At 38.7% G+C, this 17,558-nt stretch overlaps 1 protein-coding gene across 9 annotated transcripts in view; it reads right to left on the bottom strand.

Moving 5' to 3' along the window:
* Positions 1 to 17,558, bottom strand: part of AGTPBP1 (ATP/GTP binding carboxypeptidase 1) — an 83,444-nt gene that overhangs the window by 36,416 nt on the left and 29,470 nt on the right. For all 9 annotated transcript variants that reach the window (XR_015700975.1, XM_087741765.1, XM_087741766.1 and 6 more), the window contains 9 exons: positions 16,294 to 16,331; positions 14,614 to 14,822; positions 13,976 to 14,153; positions 11,575 to 11,672; positions 10,444 to 10,560; positions 9,108 to 9,817; positions 1,720 to 1,803; positions 1,354 to 1,440; positions 1,117 to 1,265 (listed from right to left, as the gene is read on the bottom strand). Coding sequence is in view for 8 of the 9 variants with exons in the window: in XM_087741765.1 (XP_087597891.1) it covers positions 1,117 to 1,265; positions 1,354 to 1,440; positions 1,720 to 1,803; positions 9,108 to 9,817; positions 10,444 to 10,560; positions 11,575 to 11,672; positions 13,976 to 14,153; positions 14,614 to 14,822; positions 16,294 to 16,331 (1,670 nt within the window). In the remaining variant the exon portion in view is untranslated. The remainder of the gene's footprint in view (positions 1 to 1,116; positions 1,266 to 1,353; positions 1,441 to 1,719; positions 1,804 to 9,107; positions 9,818 to 10,443; positions 10,561 to 11,574; positions 11,673 to 13,975; positions 14,154 to 14,613; positions 14,823 to 16,293; positions 16,332 to 17,558) is intronic.

The raw sequence follows: 17,558 nt of genomic DNA, 5'->3' as shown, positions 1-17,558 counted from the left end.
AGCTGGAAAATAACTGATGTTTCAGGACAATTTTTTTTTTTAATAGTAATTCTTTAAAGTTTATATTTTTTGGAGACTATACTTAAGTTGAATACTTAACATGAAGTTGAACAGAAAATAAGACATATTAATTGAACATTTTTCACCAGTTAGATAACTAGCCAAATACATTGACTGAATCAGTCAGTGTACTTAAAAAACCAAAAGTAACTATCATGTAAGTATATGCAACATATGAATGAAGATCTAAGGTAACTGACGAAGATTAGTAAATAATTTAAAAGCATCTTATTACTGGTCACACTACCTGGTATTATTAGATTTTATCAATGTGAATTGTACAGTTATGACAAAGAAGAATACAATGTTACTCTGTCTCAAGAGTTTGAGGTTGGGGTGGGGGAGGGGAAAAGGGGAGCTTCTCCTCCTCCTTCTTAAAGGACAAATTTCAGAAAATCCAGCAGGAAAAAAAACCCTCACAAAACAAATGGTTTTAAGCTGAATGACACCCTTCTCCCTGCCCCGCACCCCTCCCAGGACAAATGGAAGAAAGGCATATCCAGCTAGCCAGTACTTTTGGATGAGGTACAAGCAGAAAACACTACTTGCTGGAGACTGCAAGGGTCACCCATGAAGCCCGGCATTTCAAAGGAGACCTACTTTTCCTTCTCAAATAATGTGCCTCTCTTCCCAACAATAACACAAAGCTGTTTAAGAACGTCTCCACTTACTTTCACACCTGAAAATACACCTCTATTCAGAAAGGGATTAATGATGACACCTGTCATTCTTCTTACACCTGTGTGGATCAACAGGCTTTGGCGTAATCCCCCCCACAATGCTCTTAGGACAAATTTTAGCTGCAGCCACCAGTAAATTTCTTCTGCTTTGGTCTCACTTATAACAAAACTTCATTTTAAAAACTGAGAGCCAGTGTTTTAAGATGCTTTTTTTTCTTTTTAACTGAAACTTGTCAAAACATTTTCTACTACTACTATTAAAAAAGAATCTGATCTGACAACATGAATATACTACTGATCCCAGGGAGGAGTTGAGCTGCCTAGAACAGATATTTCTCTATGTATTTCTTCTGAAAACATGGAGAATGTATCTTACCGTAGTTAAACTGACTGTTTGACTTTTCACAGTTGATGATGTTAAACCGGTAACCAATGCCAGTTTTCATTCCACTGACTTCGAAGTAAAACCATTGATGATAATGATTGCTATTTATGTCCGAGTTCAGAATTAGATCATACTCATTTCTAAAGATTAACAAAAACAAATTAATCTTTTGTTAAGAAGCATAAATAAAAGGCCTTATGTGTGAAAAGAAGAGTTGAAATATCTTACTTTCTGATTTGAATAACTTTGCGCAGGTTTCCAGATTCAAATTTGGAATTGAACTTCAAAACATCTGCTTCCTCTGGCACTGAACAACTATGAATAGAAAAAGAAAAGGGACCAAAAGGAATAAAACAAGCTTAACTAAAACAAAGTCATTCAGTTTATTTTAGCCCTCACTTGGTAACTCAGAAATTATTTTGAACCTTCCTCTAAATACAGCCTGGATAGCAGAAACAGTGTTAACATGAGATGAAACTTTCATGGAAGCCTGTCATAATAGTACTTATTTAAATATTACAAATCGTATCACAGAGAAAAGTAGAACAGGCTGAGTATTCTCTGAATATTGTTTTCAGAAGAGTAAAAACTTACCTCAAATTATCAAGGTCATACACAACTCTGTCTATAATGTCATTTTGATGAATCAGTCTTTCAATATCTTGAGAGATTTTTGTCCTAGAATGAAGAGCAGAGTTCTCATTTAGATTGTTGCATACTATTTCCAATTACAAAAGAGGAATTACCTCATACAACAACAAAAACTAACAAAGTTGACATGAAGACAGTGGGACAGATTTTCAGAGAGACCTCAGTGTCACCCCCACTTATGTGCACAAACTGTAAGTGTACTTAAGTTTAAACACCTGCATTCACAGCTGACCGAGTGCAATAGTTGTACGTGAGGGAACTGAGTTTTCATGCACACAGCCCACTGGGTTTTATCTTATGGAAAAAAATGTACCATTTCATACTTTATAATAGAAGCAGGAATTACTCAAACATTACTTATGTTAATGCTTTAATCCAGGACACCACTTGATAACATTAGTAATTTACATGAGTCCTACCATAACTAAAATTAAAGAGTTTTAGAGAGTAGGTCGTGCAGTGAGTGTGTTAGTGCACTAGCTTTTCACCTCTGGAGATCTAGGTTCATTTATCGACTAGGTAACAAATAAGAATGAATTTGGTGATGTCAGCCAAATGTCAGGTGTATGCTTATCCAGATCATAAAACCATTGCACAACTGGCAGTATTTAGGTCCTGGTTTGGAAAAGTAAGAATGTGTTGCAGTTCAAGAATGAAATATAGTGGCAGAGCTGTGTGGAAAAGCTTGCACAGCACCTGCAATAAGAAGAAAAGGAGGCAGATTAACAATGAAGAATACAGGAACAGAGAGGTCAAGTACGTTCAGGTTGGAAATTCTCCATTTAATTAAAATAAATATTGTTAACAAATGAGAAAAAGAAGGTAAGTGCACAACTCTAGCGCCTCTTATTAAATTAAAACTAACTGGAAAAGAAAACAAGACACAAGTCTAGTGTACTGACAAAATTGTAAAAAGGCTGACTTCACCACAATCTATCTGATCAGGTTCAGCTCAGGGCAGAGCTACAGATTTTTCATCTTGCACTTGAGCTTACACAACTCCTTAGATCTCAGTGTGCCTCAGCTCTAGAGGGTCATAATACTTCCTATCATCACAGGAGTTTTGCCAAGACAAAATCCCTTAATGAATACCAGGCATTCAAATAACGTAGTAATAACCAATGTAGATAAAAGGAAATAAATGCTACTCAAGATGCACACAAAAAGGAGAAGAAGTAGTGGACATTTTCAGGTTCTGAAAAATCAAGAGAAAAGAGAAGCTATTTTAAGATAATTGAAGGAAAAAATAAAAAAATAACACTGTTGGTGGGGAGCTCTGTGTTTATAGGTCAGTTCTTTGTATATCCTGATTTACCTGATGATCACTTCGAAGTGTCAGATGACTAGAAAATACTAGAGACATTAGGAACTACTAAAGTGTACAGCAAAAAACAACCTAAAATTTTAAAGAATGGATGAAAGTAGGAATTTAAACCCAAATTTATAGATTATTGAATTATATAATCTTCTTCCCTAAAAGGTACAATAATATAAAACACTTCAGTTATTCTCAATAACATTTTTCCAAATAATAATAGTTTGGTGAGATATTTGGTGAAAACTACATGTTACTAAACGTAAACAAAAAAGCAAAAGCACTCCAAAGCACAAATTCATAGAATCATTAAGGTTGGAAAAGACCCTTAAGATCGAGTCCAACAATTAACCTAGCACTGCCAAGTCCACCACTAAACCATGTCCTCAAGCACCACATCTACCTGTCTTTTAAATACCTCCAGGGATGGAGACTCAACCACTTCCCTGGGCAGCCTCTTCCAATGCCTGACTACCCTTTTGGTGAAGAAGTTTTTCCTAATATCCAACCTAAAATTCCCCTGGTGCAGCTTGAGGCCATTTCCTCTTCTCCTGTTGCTTATTACTTGGGAGAAGAGACCGACCCCCACCTCGCTACAACCTCCTTTCAGGGAGTTATAGAATGCAGTAAGGTCTCCCCTCAGCCTCCTTTTCTCCAGACTGAAGAACTCCAGCTCCCTCAGCTGCTCCTTGTAAGACTTGTTCTCTAGACTCTTCACCAACTTCATTGCCCTTCTTTGGACATGCTCCAGCACCTCGATGTTGTTCTTATAGCGAGGGACCCAAATCTGAACACAGTACTCGAGGTGCGGCCTCACCAGTGCCGAGTACAGGGGCACTATCACCTCCCTGGTCCTGCTGGCCACACTATTCCTGATACAGGCCAGGATGCCATTGGCCTTCTTGGCCACCTGGGCACCCTGCTGGCTCATGTTCAGCCAGCTGTCAACCAACACCCCCACGTCCTTTTCAGCCAGGCAGCTCTCCAGCCACTCCTCCCCCAGCCTGTAGCACTGCATGGGGTTGTTGTGACCCAAGTGCAGGACCCGGCACTGAGCCTTGTTGAATCTCATACAGTTGGCCCCGGCCCAACGATCCAGCCTGTCCAGGTTCCTCTGTAGGGCCTTCCTACCCTCCAGCAGATCAACACTTCCACCCAACTTGGTGTCATCTGCAAACTTACTGAGGGTGCGCTCGATCCCCTCATCCAGATCATCAATGAAGATATTGAACAGGACCAGCCCCAGTACTGAGCCCTGGGGAACACAACTCGTGACCGGCCGCCAACTGGATTTGACTCCATTCACCACCACTCTCTGGCCTCGGCCGTCCAGCCAGTTTTTAACCCAGCGCAGAGTGCACCCATCCAAGCTGTGTGCAGCCAGCTTTTCCAGGAGAATGCTGTGGGAGACAGTGTCAAAGGCCTTACTAAAGTCCAAGTAGACAACATCCACAGCCTTCCCCTCATCCACTAAGCGGGTCACCTTGTCATAGAAGGAGACCAGGTTAGTGAAACAGGACCTCCCTTTCATAAACCCATGCTGGCTGCGCCTGATCCCCCGGTTGTCCTGCACTTGCTGCATAATGGCACTCAAGATGACCTGCTCCATGACCTTTCCTGGCACCGAGGTCAGGCTGACAGGCCTGTAGTTCCTCGGATCCTCCTTCCGACCCTTCTTGTAGAGGGGCGTCACATTTGCTAACTTCCAGTCATCCCGGGACCTCCCTGATTGACCAGCACTGCTGATAAATGATGGAGAGTGGCCTGGCCAGCTCCTCTGCCAGCTCCCTCAGTATCCTCAGGTGGATCCCATCTGGCCCCATAGACATGTGCACATTCACGTGGAGGAGCAGGTCGGTCACTGCCACCTCTTCAACGACTGGGGCTTCACTCTGCATCCTATCTCCATCTCCCAGCTCAGGGGCTTGAAAACCCCGAGGATGACCAGTCTGACTATTAAAGACTGAGGCAAAGACGACATTAAGTACCTCTGCCTTCTCCTCATCCTTCGTGGCAAGGTTACCTTCTGCATCCAACAAAGGAAGGAGATTCTCCCTGGCCCTCCTTTTGTTGCTGATCTATTTGTAAAAACATTTTTCGCTATCTTTAACTGCAGTGGCCAGTTTAAGTTCTAGCTGGGCCTTCACCTTCCTAGTCTTCTCCCTGCATAATCCCACAACATCCCCGTAGTCCCCCTGAGTTGCCTGCCCCTTCTTCCAAAGGTGGTAGGCTCTCCTTTTTTTTCCTGAGTTCCAGCCAAAGCTCTCTGTTCAGCCAAGCCAGTCTTTGGCCTCACCTGCTCATCTTACGGCACATGGGGACAGCCTGCTCCTGTGCCTTTGAAACTTCCATCTTGAATAACATCCAGCCTTCCTGGACTCCTTTGCCCTTCAGGACTGCCTCCCAAGGGACTCTGTTCACCAGACTCCTAAACAATCCAAAGGCTGCCCTTCTAGAGTTCAGGGTAGCGGTTTTACTGACCCCCTTCCTTACTTCTCCAAGGACTGAAAACTCTATCATTTCATGGTCACTGAGCCCAAGACAGCCTCCAACCACCACATCGCCCACCAGGCCTTCTCTGTTCGTGAACAGCAAGCAGGTCCAGCGGGGCACCTCCCCTGGTTGGCTCACTTACCAGCTGCGTCAGGAAGTTATCTCCCACACGCTCCAGGAACCTCCGAGACTGCTTCCTCTCTGCTGTGTTGTATTTCCAGCAGAGATCTGGTAAGTTGAAGTCTCCCACGAGAACAAGGGCTTGAGATTGTGAGACTTCAGCCAACCGCTTGTAGAATACTTTGTCTCTTTCCTCATCCTGGTTGGGTGGTCTATAACAGACTCCCACCAGGATATCTGCCTTGTTAGCCTTCCCTCTGATCTTTACCCATAAGCACTCAACCTTATCATTACTGTCGTCAAGCTCCAGACAGTCAAAACACTCCCGAACATGCAGGGCTACCCCTCCCCCTCGCTTTCCTAGCCTGTCCCTTCCAAAGAGCTTGTAGCCATCCATTGCAGCACTCCAGTTGTGTGAGTCATCCCACCACGTTTCCATGATGGCGACCACATCATAGTTCTCCTGCCGTGCAATGGCTTCCAGCTCCTCCTGCTTATTGCCCATGCTGTGTACATTGGTGCAAATGCACTTCAGTTGGGCTATTGATCTCTTCTCCAACATAGGCATGCCACCCCTAGGCTCATCCCAAGCAAGACTGGTTTTATCCCCTTCCCTCTTCGCATCTAGTTTAAAGCTCTCTCAATGAGGCCTGCTAACTCCTGAGCCAGAATCCTTTTCCCCCTTTGCGACAGGTGAACCCCATCTGTCTCCAGCAGGCCTGGTGCCATGTAAACTGCCCCATGATTGAAAAATCCAAAATTCCACCTCTGGCACCAGCCTCTGAGCCATGTGTTAATGAGGTGGGTCTTCCTGTTCCTTTCCATATGCCTCCCGCCTACTGATGGGATGGAGGAAAACACAAAAACAATCCATCTCCTAGCATGTTGCGAGACTAAAGAAACCCCTCAAAAACCCCACGCCACATTTGTCTAATAAAAGAAAAAAGAAAACCCACTAACTCCCCACCTCAGCTCCCAACAACATGTTGCTAAATTACAAGGATGGATTAAGGCAACCATTTGTTTTCTAAAGAAGACTTAGCTGATGTGCAGTAACTAACTGCTTACATTAAGAAGAGCATAAATTCCACTGAATGCCAGAAGAGTTTGGACACAGCTTTGTAGAAGACTTAAAAGCTTCTCCATGTCCCCTACCAAACTCATTTTCACCACCTTCCTATAAACTACCAAATCCTAAAATGATTAAGCCCTTTTTAAACAGGTTCCCTTCTCAGAAATTTGTTACATTGCAGTAACAAGACTGAGTCATTTGTAGAAAACTGAATTCTTAGAACAGGGTACCTTAAAAAGGTGATGCCAGATTTTTTGATTCAAGTTTAGCACTATTATCTGATATTTCATTCTTGTTTCACACAAGACCTAATAACTTTCAACATAGAAAATACAACAAAAATAGAACATTTTAAAGTTAAAATAAAACATACTCTAGAATTACTGCCCTGGTTTCAGCTGGGATAGAGTTAATTTTCTTCCTAATAGCTGGTATAGTGCTGTGGCTTGGATTTAGGATGAGAATAACGTTGATAATACACTGATGTTTTAGGTGTTGCTGAGCAGTGCTTACACTAGTCAAGGACTTTTCAGCTTCCCATGCTCTGCCAGGTGCACAAGAAGCTGGGAGGGGGCACAGCCAGGACAGCTGACCCAGACTGGCCAAAGGGCTGCCATACCGTATGGCATCATGCTCAGTATATAAACTGGGGGGAGTTGGCCAGGGGGCAGTGATCGCTGCTCAGGGACAGGCTGGGCATCGGTCGGCAGGTGGTGAGCAGTTGTATTGTGCATCACTTGTTTTGTATATTCTTTTATCATGATTTCCATTATTATTATTTCCTCTTCCTCTGCTGTCCTATTAAGCTGTCTTTATCTCAACCTATGGGGTTTACTTCCCCCCCCCCCCCCCGATTCTCTCCCCCATTCCACTGCGTGGCAGGGAGGGTGAGCAAGCGGCTGTGTGGTGCTTAGTTGCCAACTGGGGTTAAACCACAACAATTACCTTCACGGTTTAGAAATCAGCTTTGTGTATAACCACACAAGTAGGTTCATTGGTTAAAATTTAAGAGTTAATACAGTGCTTTATATCTAAGAAGAATAAGCATTGGAATGACAAATTTTATCTGACTTTCATCAGTTTTACTCAGGAAAATTCAGAATTATTAAGTACTGCAAAAACATAAATGAAGATTTGCAAGATTTTCTTAAAATGCAGTTCTTATGTGATTCCTGACTCAAGACTATCTCCCTTCTAAATCAGCTGAATCTACCTAAAAAATAAACTTACAGGGAAGATTCTTCTTCAACACTGAACAGTGCTTTCTAGTAACAGTATATTCATTACGTCATTAGTGTTTCAACAGTTGGCCATCTCACTAGAAAGATCACTTTTTTACGACACGTGAAACAGCTGAAGGATTCTAATTATACAACCTAAAGACACTTAATCTCTTAATCATCTTAATAACTAAATGTAAATATGAAGAATCTCATGAAACTGGTTAAAGTTATAAGTATAAAGCTGAAAGCATTCAATCTAATAATTAAGCCAAATGGCAAGGCCTCATACCTACTATTACATGTTCTGCTAACACACTCATTTGTCTTTAGAGTAACCTACTATGTACATGAGCCAGCTCTTCATACCACCTCTGCAAATCATTCTTGAGTCACATCACCCTTCATCATCTTCTAGTATCTCTCAGTGAAGAAATAAATGGATGTGTTCAGGTGTTGTTTTTTGTTTCTTTGTTTTATTTTTCATTCTGTGTTTACTATGTGTCATTCTGCATGACCTAACACAAACTACATCCTCAGCATTTGTTTAACTCTAAATTGTTATACTGCAAACACTAAAAACAAACACTTAAGTGTATTAATTTTCTAATTTTTCCCCACCACATTTTCCTGAAAGATAGCTTTGTTAGCACAGCAAAGAGAAGAGCTGAAGTATCTTTAAAGTATTAACTGTCCTATCTTTGCTAAGGCCTGAAGGGAACAATCAGGTGAGGTTTTTTGTTTTGTTTGTTGGGGTTTTTCATGGGTTGTTTTATTTTGGGTTTTTTTGTTTGTTTGTTTTGTTTTGTTTTTTTCACAAACTACAAAATTTAGATGGGGGATGGTGCAAAGACAGAAAGGGAGACTATAAATTAAACTTAGTATTCAGAAGCTGAATTACAGAATTAGAATTAGCAATTACAGAATCAGATTGTGTTCTTGTTTATGGCTCTGCACCGATCAATGCCCACTCACTTACCTTCAAACTGCTTTTCACTGAAAATAGTTTAGATGCCAAAGCAAAGATTGCATATGTGCCTGTTAATCTCATCCTAAAGACTGCTTCTCAAGGCAACGAAAACAACAACAAAAAAGGCGTATGGTAACTCACCTCTGCACCCCATATGGCCTTTCCAGAATAGGTTCCTTAAATGGGGGTGGAATATGGCCAAAATAATCTGGATAGGCCACTTCTGAATACTCAGGAATAGATTTTGTGGTTTTTACCATTTCAATATAAAGATCACAGTCATGAACTGGTGATACATCAGAAACCTCAAGCACGACTTGTTCCCCTGATGAACTAGATCTGGAATCTTCTTCCTCCGAATCCACTCCAGTACAGCAGAGTTTTCCCAGCTGGACAGATGATCCTTCAAAGAGGCTACTTCCACAAGGTGAAACATGTTCACAAGGTTTACTACAAGCAAGTGCTGTAAGGCTAGTTTTGCTTTCCTTCTTTATTATACACCCTGTACCATAATGCTGATCATTTTTTGCACTGTTCTGCAGACTGATTCTGTCCAAGCCTTTCACAATTTCTTGGCTTAGACACTGGCATGATGGAAGCAGGTTTCTTTGATCATTTTGCTGATGTAAACTACTGTCTTTGATACTATCTTTCTTTGGTAGTTCCAGAAAGGCTGGCCTTCTATTGTATTCCTCTGTCAATAAAGGATTGCTCTCCTTCAGAGCAACTCCTTTTGTTGACTGGTTTGCTTCAGCAGAGTGCTCCTCTCCTGCTGTAGGAACAACAATAGGTCCACCCAGATTTGCATCAGGTATAAAAGGCTTTGGTTCCTTGGAAACTAAGTCACATTCCTTAAAAGAGAAAAAAAAATAATAAAAATATTTATCTAAAAAAAGTAAACAGTTCCTAAAGTTTCATTTAAATTACAAACCTTTCTCTCTCATTGTTCCTGAGGTATGTTTTGCAATAATCCAAAACAAGTGTAATTTAAAAGATGACAGTTACTAGGTTTTAAACTTACATAAACATAGCAATGAAGTTTCAGCTTTTACAAGATAGTGTCAAAGCAATACACAAGTAGTTCATCAATAACAAATTATCAAGTCAATGCAAATCCCCAGGTATTTTAATGAACTACTTTAAAGAGGTGCACAGCATTTAAGGAAATACCTAATACAATGAACCGTTGTCAGGAATCTCCTGTCCTTTCTTGCTATTTTACTTTCTGCTGTTTGCAATAATCAGATGTCAGAAAACAGTTTTCCTTTATATCTGCCCATAGTCCCCTTCTCAGTCAGATTAAAGTAACCCATAACATTTAGCTAAATAGCTCACTATATAGCAGTCACATGTGTACCTCTAGAATGATGGATCATTTTTTTGGCTACAGGAACTATCCATCCAAAAAAGAATGTCAAAGTGTATTCCAGAGTCAACCCGTCATGACAACGAATGCACTGGGAATCATATACTTTACCTGAAAGTTTTCTGAAAGTTCTGGGAAAAATCGCTCATACATTTTCAGTTCTTCTATGGGTCTTCCCAATTCCTGTCTAGGTTTCAGTTTATTAATATCAGTCTCAATATCATCATTCTGAAAGAGCACCAGAACAAATTAATCTTGCATCCAGAATTAATAAACTTCTAAAATAGTTACATTCACCTTTTATTTCTGACATGGCCATGCTTTAAAAGCTGAATATCACTATTGTAAAATTAGCTGAACTGCACCTTTCACCATGAAGGTTTAAGCAGCTCAGTTTTATTAGTATGCCAAAGCTTCCATTTCAACAGAAATATTACAAACATCTCAATTTTCTTGCTTCCATCCAAATGTATTATGCACAGACGTCAGACTTTACATGAGATCTGTGTATAATCCAACTATCGCAACCTGGAACGTGGCGATTTCACCTGACCTCAATGACAAAGAAGTAACTGCTTCTATGGAAGATACTCCCTGAACCAGGGCTCATGAGAGCCTGGAATAAAATTCGTCATTCCAGTCCGTGGACAGACAATTCAATTAACTCCTGAATAGATGCAACATAAAAATACAGAATAAGGCAGATGTCCTTTCATGTCCTGACTGGCAGCTGCAGAACACAAGACGACCTTCACAAGGTGATGCAACAGTAAGAGGTCTGATCTCTACCTCTACAGTTGGCAGAACTTCAAAAGTTACCTTGCTGAAACACTGACCTAGTCAATCCCCGTCCAGAATGATGGAAAAAGTTAGAGCAGCTCCTACATACTGAGCAGCGCAGCTGCGAAGAGAGGGCTGAGAGAAATACAAGTTGGGAACAGAGTACTGCTTAAAAGAGTTTGCAGTTCTGTCCCACTGTACTCCAGACTCATCAAGTGTGAAGCAAACAGGTTTTGATAAAAATCTTGAAGCAATTTGAACAACTAGGTTGATATCTTCAAGGAGCACCCACTTCCTTAAGCTTCAGGAGCTTTTTTAATTTTAGAAGTTGCCCTGAAAACCTCCTCAAAGTCCTTTTAACACTTAAAACATATGTCTGTATACATGATTCAAGCAACTTAAAAAAAAAAAATAAAAACTGTTGTGTCTGATTTTTGCCTGTTATTTTTGTCTCATACCAACCTTAAAAAGTTGGTCCTTGTCATCATCATTTTCAGTTTCAATTTCTGATTCTGTTTCAGCATCATCGTTATCATCACTTTCATCTACTACATCATCCACTATGATACAAAAAAGTTTTGTAAGGCAGATTATACATTTAATCCAATACATATGCTCAAAAAAAAAATACTATGTTCTGGTTTTATTTTCTTTTTTACTTACCACTTGAAAAAATTGTGAAAACCAACTAGTAAACTTTAATTACTATTACCAGATTTACAAAACAAAATGCTTGTTTGACAATACTGCAGACACAATTTATTCCATCCAGTTTTAAGACAAAATGAAGATCTCTGATTTAAACAAAGCAAAACAAAACCAAAACACACCCAACATCTCCCCCCCCCCCCCCCCAAAAAAAAAACAAACAGCAAGACAGCAGATGGCCATTAGAAATACTTTACAATGGTGACGTGCCAAGAACATCTCAGCACCTGCTTGTGGCCAGCACACAATGAGATGGCTCTGACACCTTTTCCTAAAGTAAGTAATAATGACCACATCCAAAAAAACCCCTGAGGTCTCAGCAGCTTTAAGTCATGTCAGCTAGTATTGACCCATTATCAGGGAAGAGTGGGAAAAAGCACCCTCTTCACCTTCTTTGTCTTGCTTAAATGGGGCCTAACAATTAAAAAAAAAAAAAAAAAAAAGCAGCCAGAAGCATCACTGGAGATTCAACCAGTGAGGAAAACACTCAAGAAGAGTGGTCACTTCAGCTGCTTAGAATATGCAGGTTGAGAACTAAATTTTATCCCTAAAACATACAGCAAAATGTTATTTTTTAGACACGTGGAACTATTTGGACACTAATGACAAATTTCTATTTGAGTTAGAGACCCAGTACATTGAAGGATCTAGGATTTCCTCTTTTTTTAACAAAGAAAAACAAGGGAAAGGAAACTAATTGTTTACACATGACTAACGAGAATTGGGCTAACTCCCCAATATGTGGAAGTGGGCATTAACTGCTTATTCTGGCAGATGTTCTGCTTCCTAGTGGCAAATCTGATCTTTTTCTAGAAATCTCACGCAGTTTGAGTGCTGGGGTTTTTTTTTATGTTTTCTGAAAGATTGTTTTACATACAGGAAATTTGCTGATTGTCAGTAAAAGGCTCTCTCAGAAGTTTACAAATTATACTGTTTTTCTAGCGTATTCAGAAGGATTACATATATTGCTTTTACAATGCTCACTATACAAGATTATACTTTTAATAAACTCAGAGCTGTAGTTCCAACACCCACCCCAACATTCTATGCATCTTTTAATACTGAAGGTTTTCCTTAAAAAGAAAATCCTATGTATCCTATTTCCTTCAGGTTTTCACTTCTTTTTTTAATAGATAACAAACCTATTAAGAAAACTACAGTAGTCTACTTCAACAGAATAGGAAGTTTCTAAATAGGTATTATGGTGTACCAAAAATACTGTATTAAGCAGAGGTTTAATTTCTGTGGATTTTGGAACACACTTCTAAATGTATTTTCTGCTTTGAAGACAAATCACTCTAAACTCCTGCAGTTTGAGTCTGACCCATACGAACCCCAATCGGATAGCTGTCTTCTTTCAGACTGTGTCTTTTGTCTCAGGAGATATTGTGAATAAGAAGATATTAAAAAGTCTGACTTTGCCTTGTCATTTTAGAGTAACTTTCTGACAGCAACTTCATCAGTTGCTTACCCAGGTACCATGCTGTTTCACCATATCTGAAAATGCATTAAACATTAATTATCCAAAAATAATGAAAGGTGTCCACAATGGCATGAATCTATTTCTTACAAAGCACCATAGAAATGCTTTGCAGACAAGTGTTGCCTAAGAGACTGCAACAGTCCAAGAAAGCAGCTCTACTTTTCTCATCATGCAAATGAAGGAATAACCACAATAATTTAAAAAACAATGCTTCAAATGACACATGTTAATCTAAATTCACTACATTCAGTTTATCAGAATAAGAGAAAGAAATCAAGGAATATACACTCCCGTAAAACAGGATGTACACTACATTACATTTCACATAGGAGAACACATACGATGAGTTAAAAAGAGAGCCTATTTAAGTCTGTAGACTAGTATGTACAGCCTATGCTTTCCACTTCAGAGTTTGATGAACATCACGTTTTAGTTCCCGTTTTATTTTTTTATATCTCGGAAACACAGCCACATATGTATAGACAAAATTTTAATGAGTTAAAACTTAACACTAGAAATTGGTGCTCCACACTATCAGTCACAGACCTTTTGCTAGCTGAGAGTCTCAGAGTCCAAGTTTTAGTGGAGAACACAAATAACTGCAATTGATTCCACCTTATATAAAGCAATGTTAGACATACTCAAAGACAAAATATTACAAAATTACCATACCATCAGGAGGCAAATTGTACAGCTGAGCCACAGGACCACTGGCAGGAATAACTGGGAGTTGGAAATGGAAAGCACTTTTAATAGTTGGTAAAGGGAGGCGATTTTTAGGAAAACATTTTCTCATTATTAGGCTGGATGTGTTGACAAGAGGATCAAGAGTTCTTACTGCAAGGCACTCCTATTAACAGGAAAACAACGAAGACAAGAGAAAACTCTCAAACTAACAGTCAAACTACATTTATTTTACAGATTTCTAGAATTCACTAATAGCGAAGTATTTTGTTCACAATAAATTTTGCTAATGTCTCCTTTGAACACCAAAAGGACTTCCACCAACTCAAATTCACCTTTTTTAAAAACCTAAACTTCAAAATGAAAGACTTTCCCCACCTTTTTTTTAAATTAAGTTCAACAGCCTGTTCCAGAGATAGTCACAGCCAAATAATAGCAAATATGAATTTAATTCTGTACTATTTCATTCTGCTTTAGTAAGTACAGAAAATAATCCTTACCCCCTTAATCAGGAATGACCACGAATATCATAAAAGAACTATGACAAATTTGAGGTCAGGATGTGTTTTTAAAGCCTAAGAGACAAAAACAACAGCAACAACAAAAAAAACCTGATATAAACTTACTTGTGAAGTATTGTAAAGAATTTTCATCCCATTGGCATCAATGAATGCTTTTCTTCCTAATTTGATGTTTGTAACACTTTTAATGCACTGCAAAACTCCTTTACGTATCAGCATGTATCTGTGTCGACTATCATGACGGTGCCAATCAACATAAATCGTTAAAAGCACCTGCACATATCCTCTGTCTACTGCTCTCCTGGCATTTGTTTCTTTATAAAAAAAGTTAGGAAAGAAAATTAAAAATTGCCCAATGACTTCAATATTATTTTCAAATCAATGTTAAAATTATTCTTTTTACCCAAGTAACTGAATCGTTTAATTTAAAGTAGTATTTTAGCCTGCTTAGCAGAGTTGTACATTAACCTAAACAGAAATGACTGAATAACTGAGGCCAGTAGTCTACACTTCATTTTTCAGAATAACATTAATAACATAAGATACTGTCAGGTAGGAAATTAAAAAGGCATTTCTATAAAGCATATCTATCTCTATACACACACACACTGTGTAGATACAAAATTTGAAACAAACTTCTTACTGCTTGTAATCCATACAATTTTGCAACAACTCTCACTCAAATTTGATAAACTCAAAATACCTCTACCCCACATACTGGGTAATCAGTATGACATCTGGACTCTACACACCAGAGATTATATAAGTAAATCTTTTAATAAAAACAGTAAAGTATAGGAAGTTACAATGCCAAAACCCCTCAGGACTAAATAAGGCATCTCAAAATAAATGCACATAACCTCCTGTTTTAAAGACACACTTTTTCAACATTTAATTTCTTCCCCCAACATTAAAGTTTAACTGCCAATTTACAGAACAGAATACTGACAGTAATCCAGAAATATTTTTTCCCCTAAATTTCCCAAGGAGAAATTCCAAAATATGGAATTACACAGATCTGTAAGACCAAGGTATTACACTGATCAAACATGAGAAAACTCAGCACTGTAATAATCAGTACAAAAGTTTCCTATCATTTGTCTGAAATGGTTTTCTGCAAAGCTAATCATGCCTCAGTTCTTATCCAACTACTAGGAATGCTGTAGTTTTTATACAAATGTTTGGAGAGAATGAGCTTTTAAGTCCTTGTCAGTTACAATCCTGGTGCAAAATCTGCAGAGATGACATTTCTCAGGGTCCACTTCTGCCGGCCGAGACAGCCAACGTCGGGGAACAGACCACCGTTTCATTACCCTTGGTTCCACTTCATGAGCATCACTGACAGACTTGTCATTAGGACCCAAGACCTAATTAATCAGAAAGGTACCTAAAGAAACCCTGTATTCTCCCCTGCCATCCAACAGATATTTTCAGATGTATGTATAAAGAAGATGCATAAGAGTTAAGCTATAGATATCCATTACTGAAGGCCTGAGGTGAGTGACTGTAAAAGGCTATTTCTCCACCTTGGATCCAGATTTCTGCTGCATAACTGAAGAGACAGTAACTAATTATTAAACACATATGTATATACCACACATATATTAAAACACCAGAGACAGCAGATAGAACTGTAGCCTTATTTCTAAATTTCCTAGCCTTGATTTTCTTTTGACCACAGACTTAATATATTAGTTTTACTCTGTGTATATATATATATATACACACACACAAACACATATATATATCTCAACTAGATAAAGTTTCTTGTAGTCAAACACTTACTTGATTTTAGCAATGCAGCAAGTGTGTCTAAAGCAACCCTGTCAACATAACAAGAAAAGTCAAAACAACAACCAACCAGAAAGCTTAATCTACAACACTGTAAAGCTACACAAAATATTTACTGCTAACAGATTTGTTTAGCATCTATCCTCATGTTTTCCTGGTTGCACTGCATCACAGACTTTCCTTTTAAAATTTGATTTTACTAAAATATGATGCATCTTTGCGGTATCTGAAGTCTGATGGCGACATTTAAAAATATCAATGCAATGGCTATACAAACTTTTAGACTTTGCAAAAAAACACTGTAAGTGACAACATAATGTTTATGAACCATACTCAATGGATGAGATACTTCTGAAACTCGTGGTGTTACGTTAGCAGCAGAACAAGTACTTCCCCAAAGCAAAGGATGCTAATATGGAAAACTGTAGGTCAAAACTGGCAGTGTATGAATACATTGAGGAGTAAAGTTCATCAATTTGTACTACAATACAAGATTGTCAGTGTAAGATTTTTCTTGTACACAAAGGTCTTGTCTCAATTAACTCAAGATGTACAACTAGAAAACGTACATACTTATTTTTATCCTCTTTGTAAAGATAGACTTCACACGTCTGATCTTGGACCATAAACAAGGATATCATGATTACTCACAGCATGGACTAGTAAGTTCATACGACTAATTTTAGCTGGGGCTTAAAGGGACAGGGCATTTTTTTAAAAAGATATTCCAGTGACCACAAGTACCAGATTTACATAACATAACACTATTTGTTTTGTACTGAAGTTAGAATATGAACAACATGAGATTATTATTTTACTAAGCAGATGAAAAATTCAGTTTTTCACAGGTATGTACTTCAAAAAGGTGGTAGTGTATAAAGAAAGGGCTATCTCCAGTTACATCCACTTATCTCTTTTTACCCTAACTTCATTTAAAAAAAAAAAAAAAAAGAAAAACACACGGGGCAGGGGAGGAGTCTGAAGTCACCACTTTAAGGTATGCAGTGAATTTTTTATTTTTTTTTTAAACACAATAGCCCACTAGACAGATATTGCTGGCGCTTTCTACTCTGTTTTACGTTTTTGCTCTGAGAGTCTATAATGGCTTTGAAGTAAAACAGAACGAAAATTGTATTACAAAATAAAACAGATAGTGTCACTCTAAAGACACAAAGGAGATGTCGGAGTCAATTCAACAAATTGAAAAATGATGAGATTGTCTTGATCTGTTTGTCCTGATTTGGGGATAACCATCGTAC

The sequence above is a fragment of the Nipponia nippon genome, unplaced genomic scaffold (assembly GCF_047370975.1).
Source record: "Nipponia nippon isolate SJK-2023a ecotype South Korea unplaced genomic scaffold, ASM4737097v1 scaffold_8, whole genome shotgun sequence".
Lineage (NCBI taxonomy): Eukaryota > Metazoa > Chordata > Aves > Pelecaniformes > Threskiornithidae > Nipponia > Nipponia nippon.
This window is presented reverse-complemented; position numbering and strand designations above follow the sequence as displayed.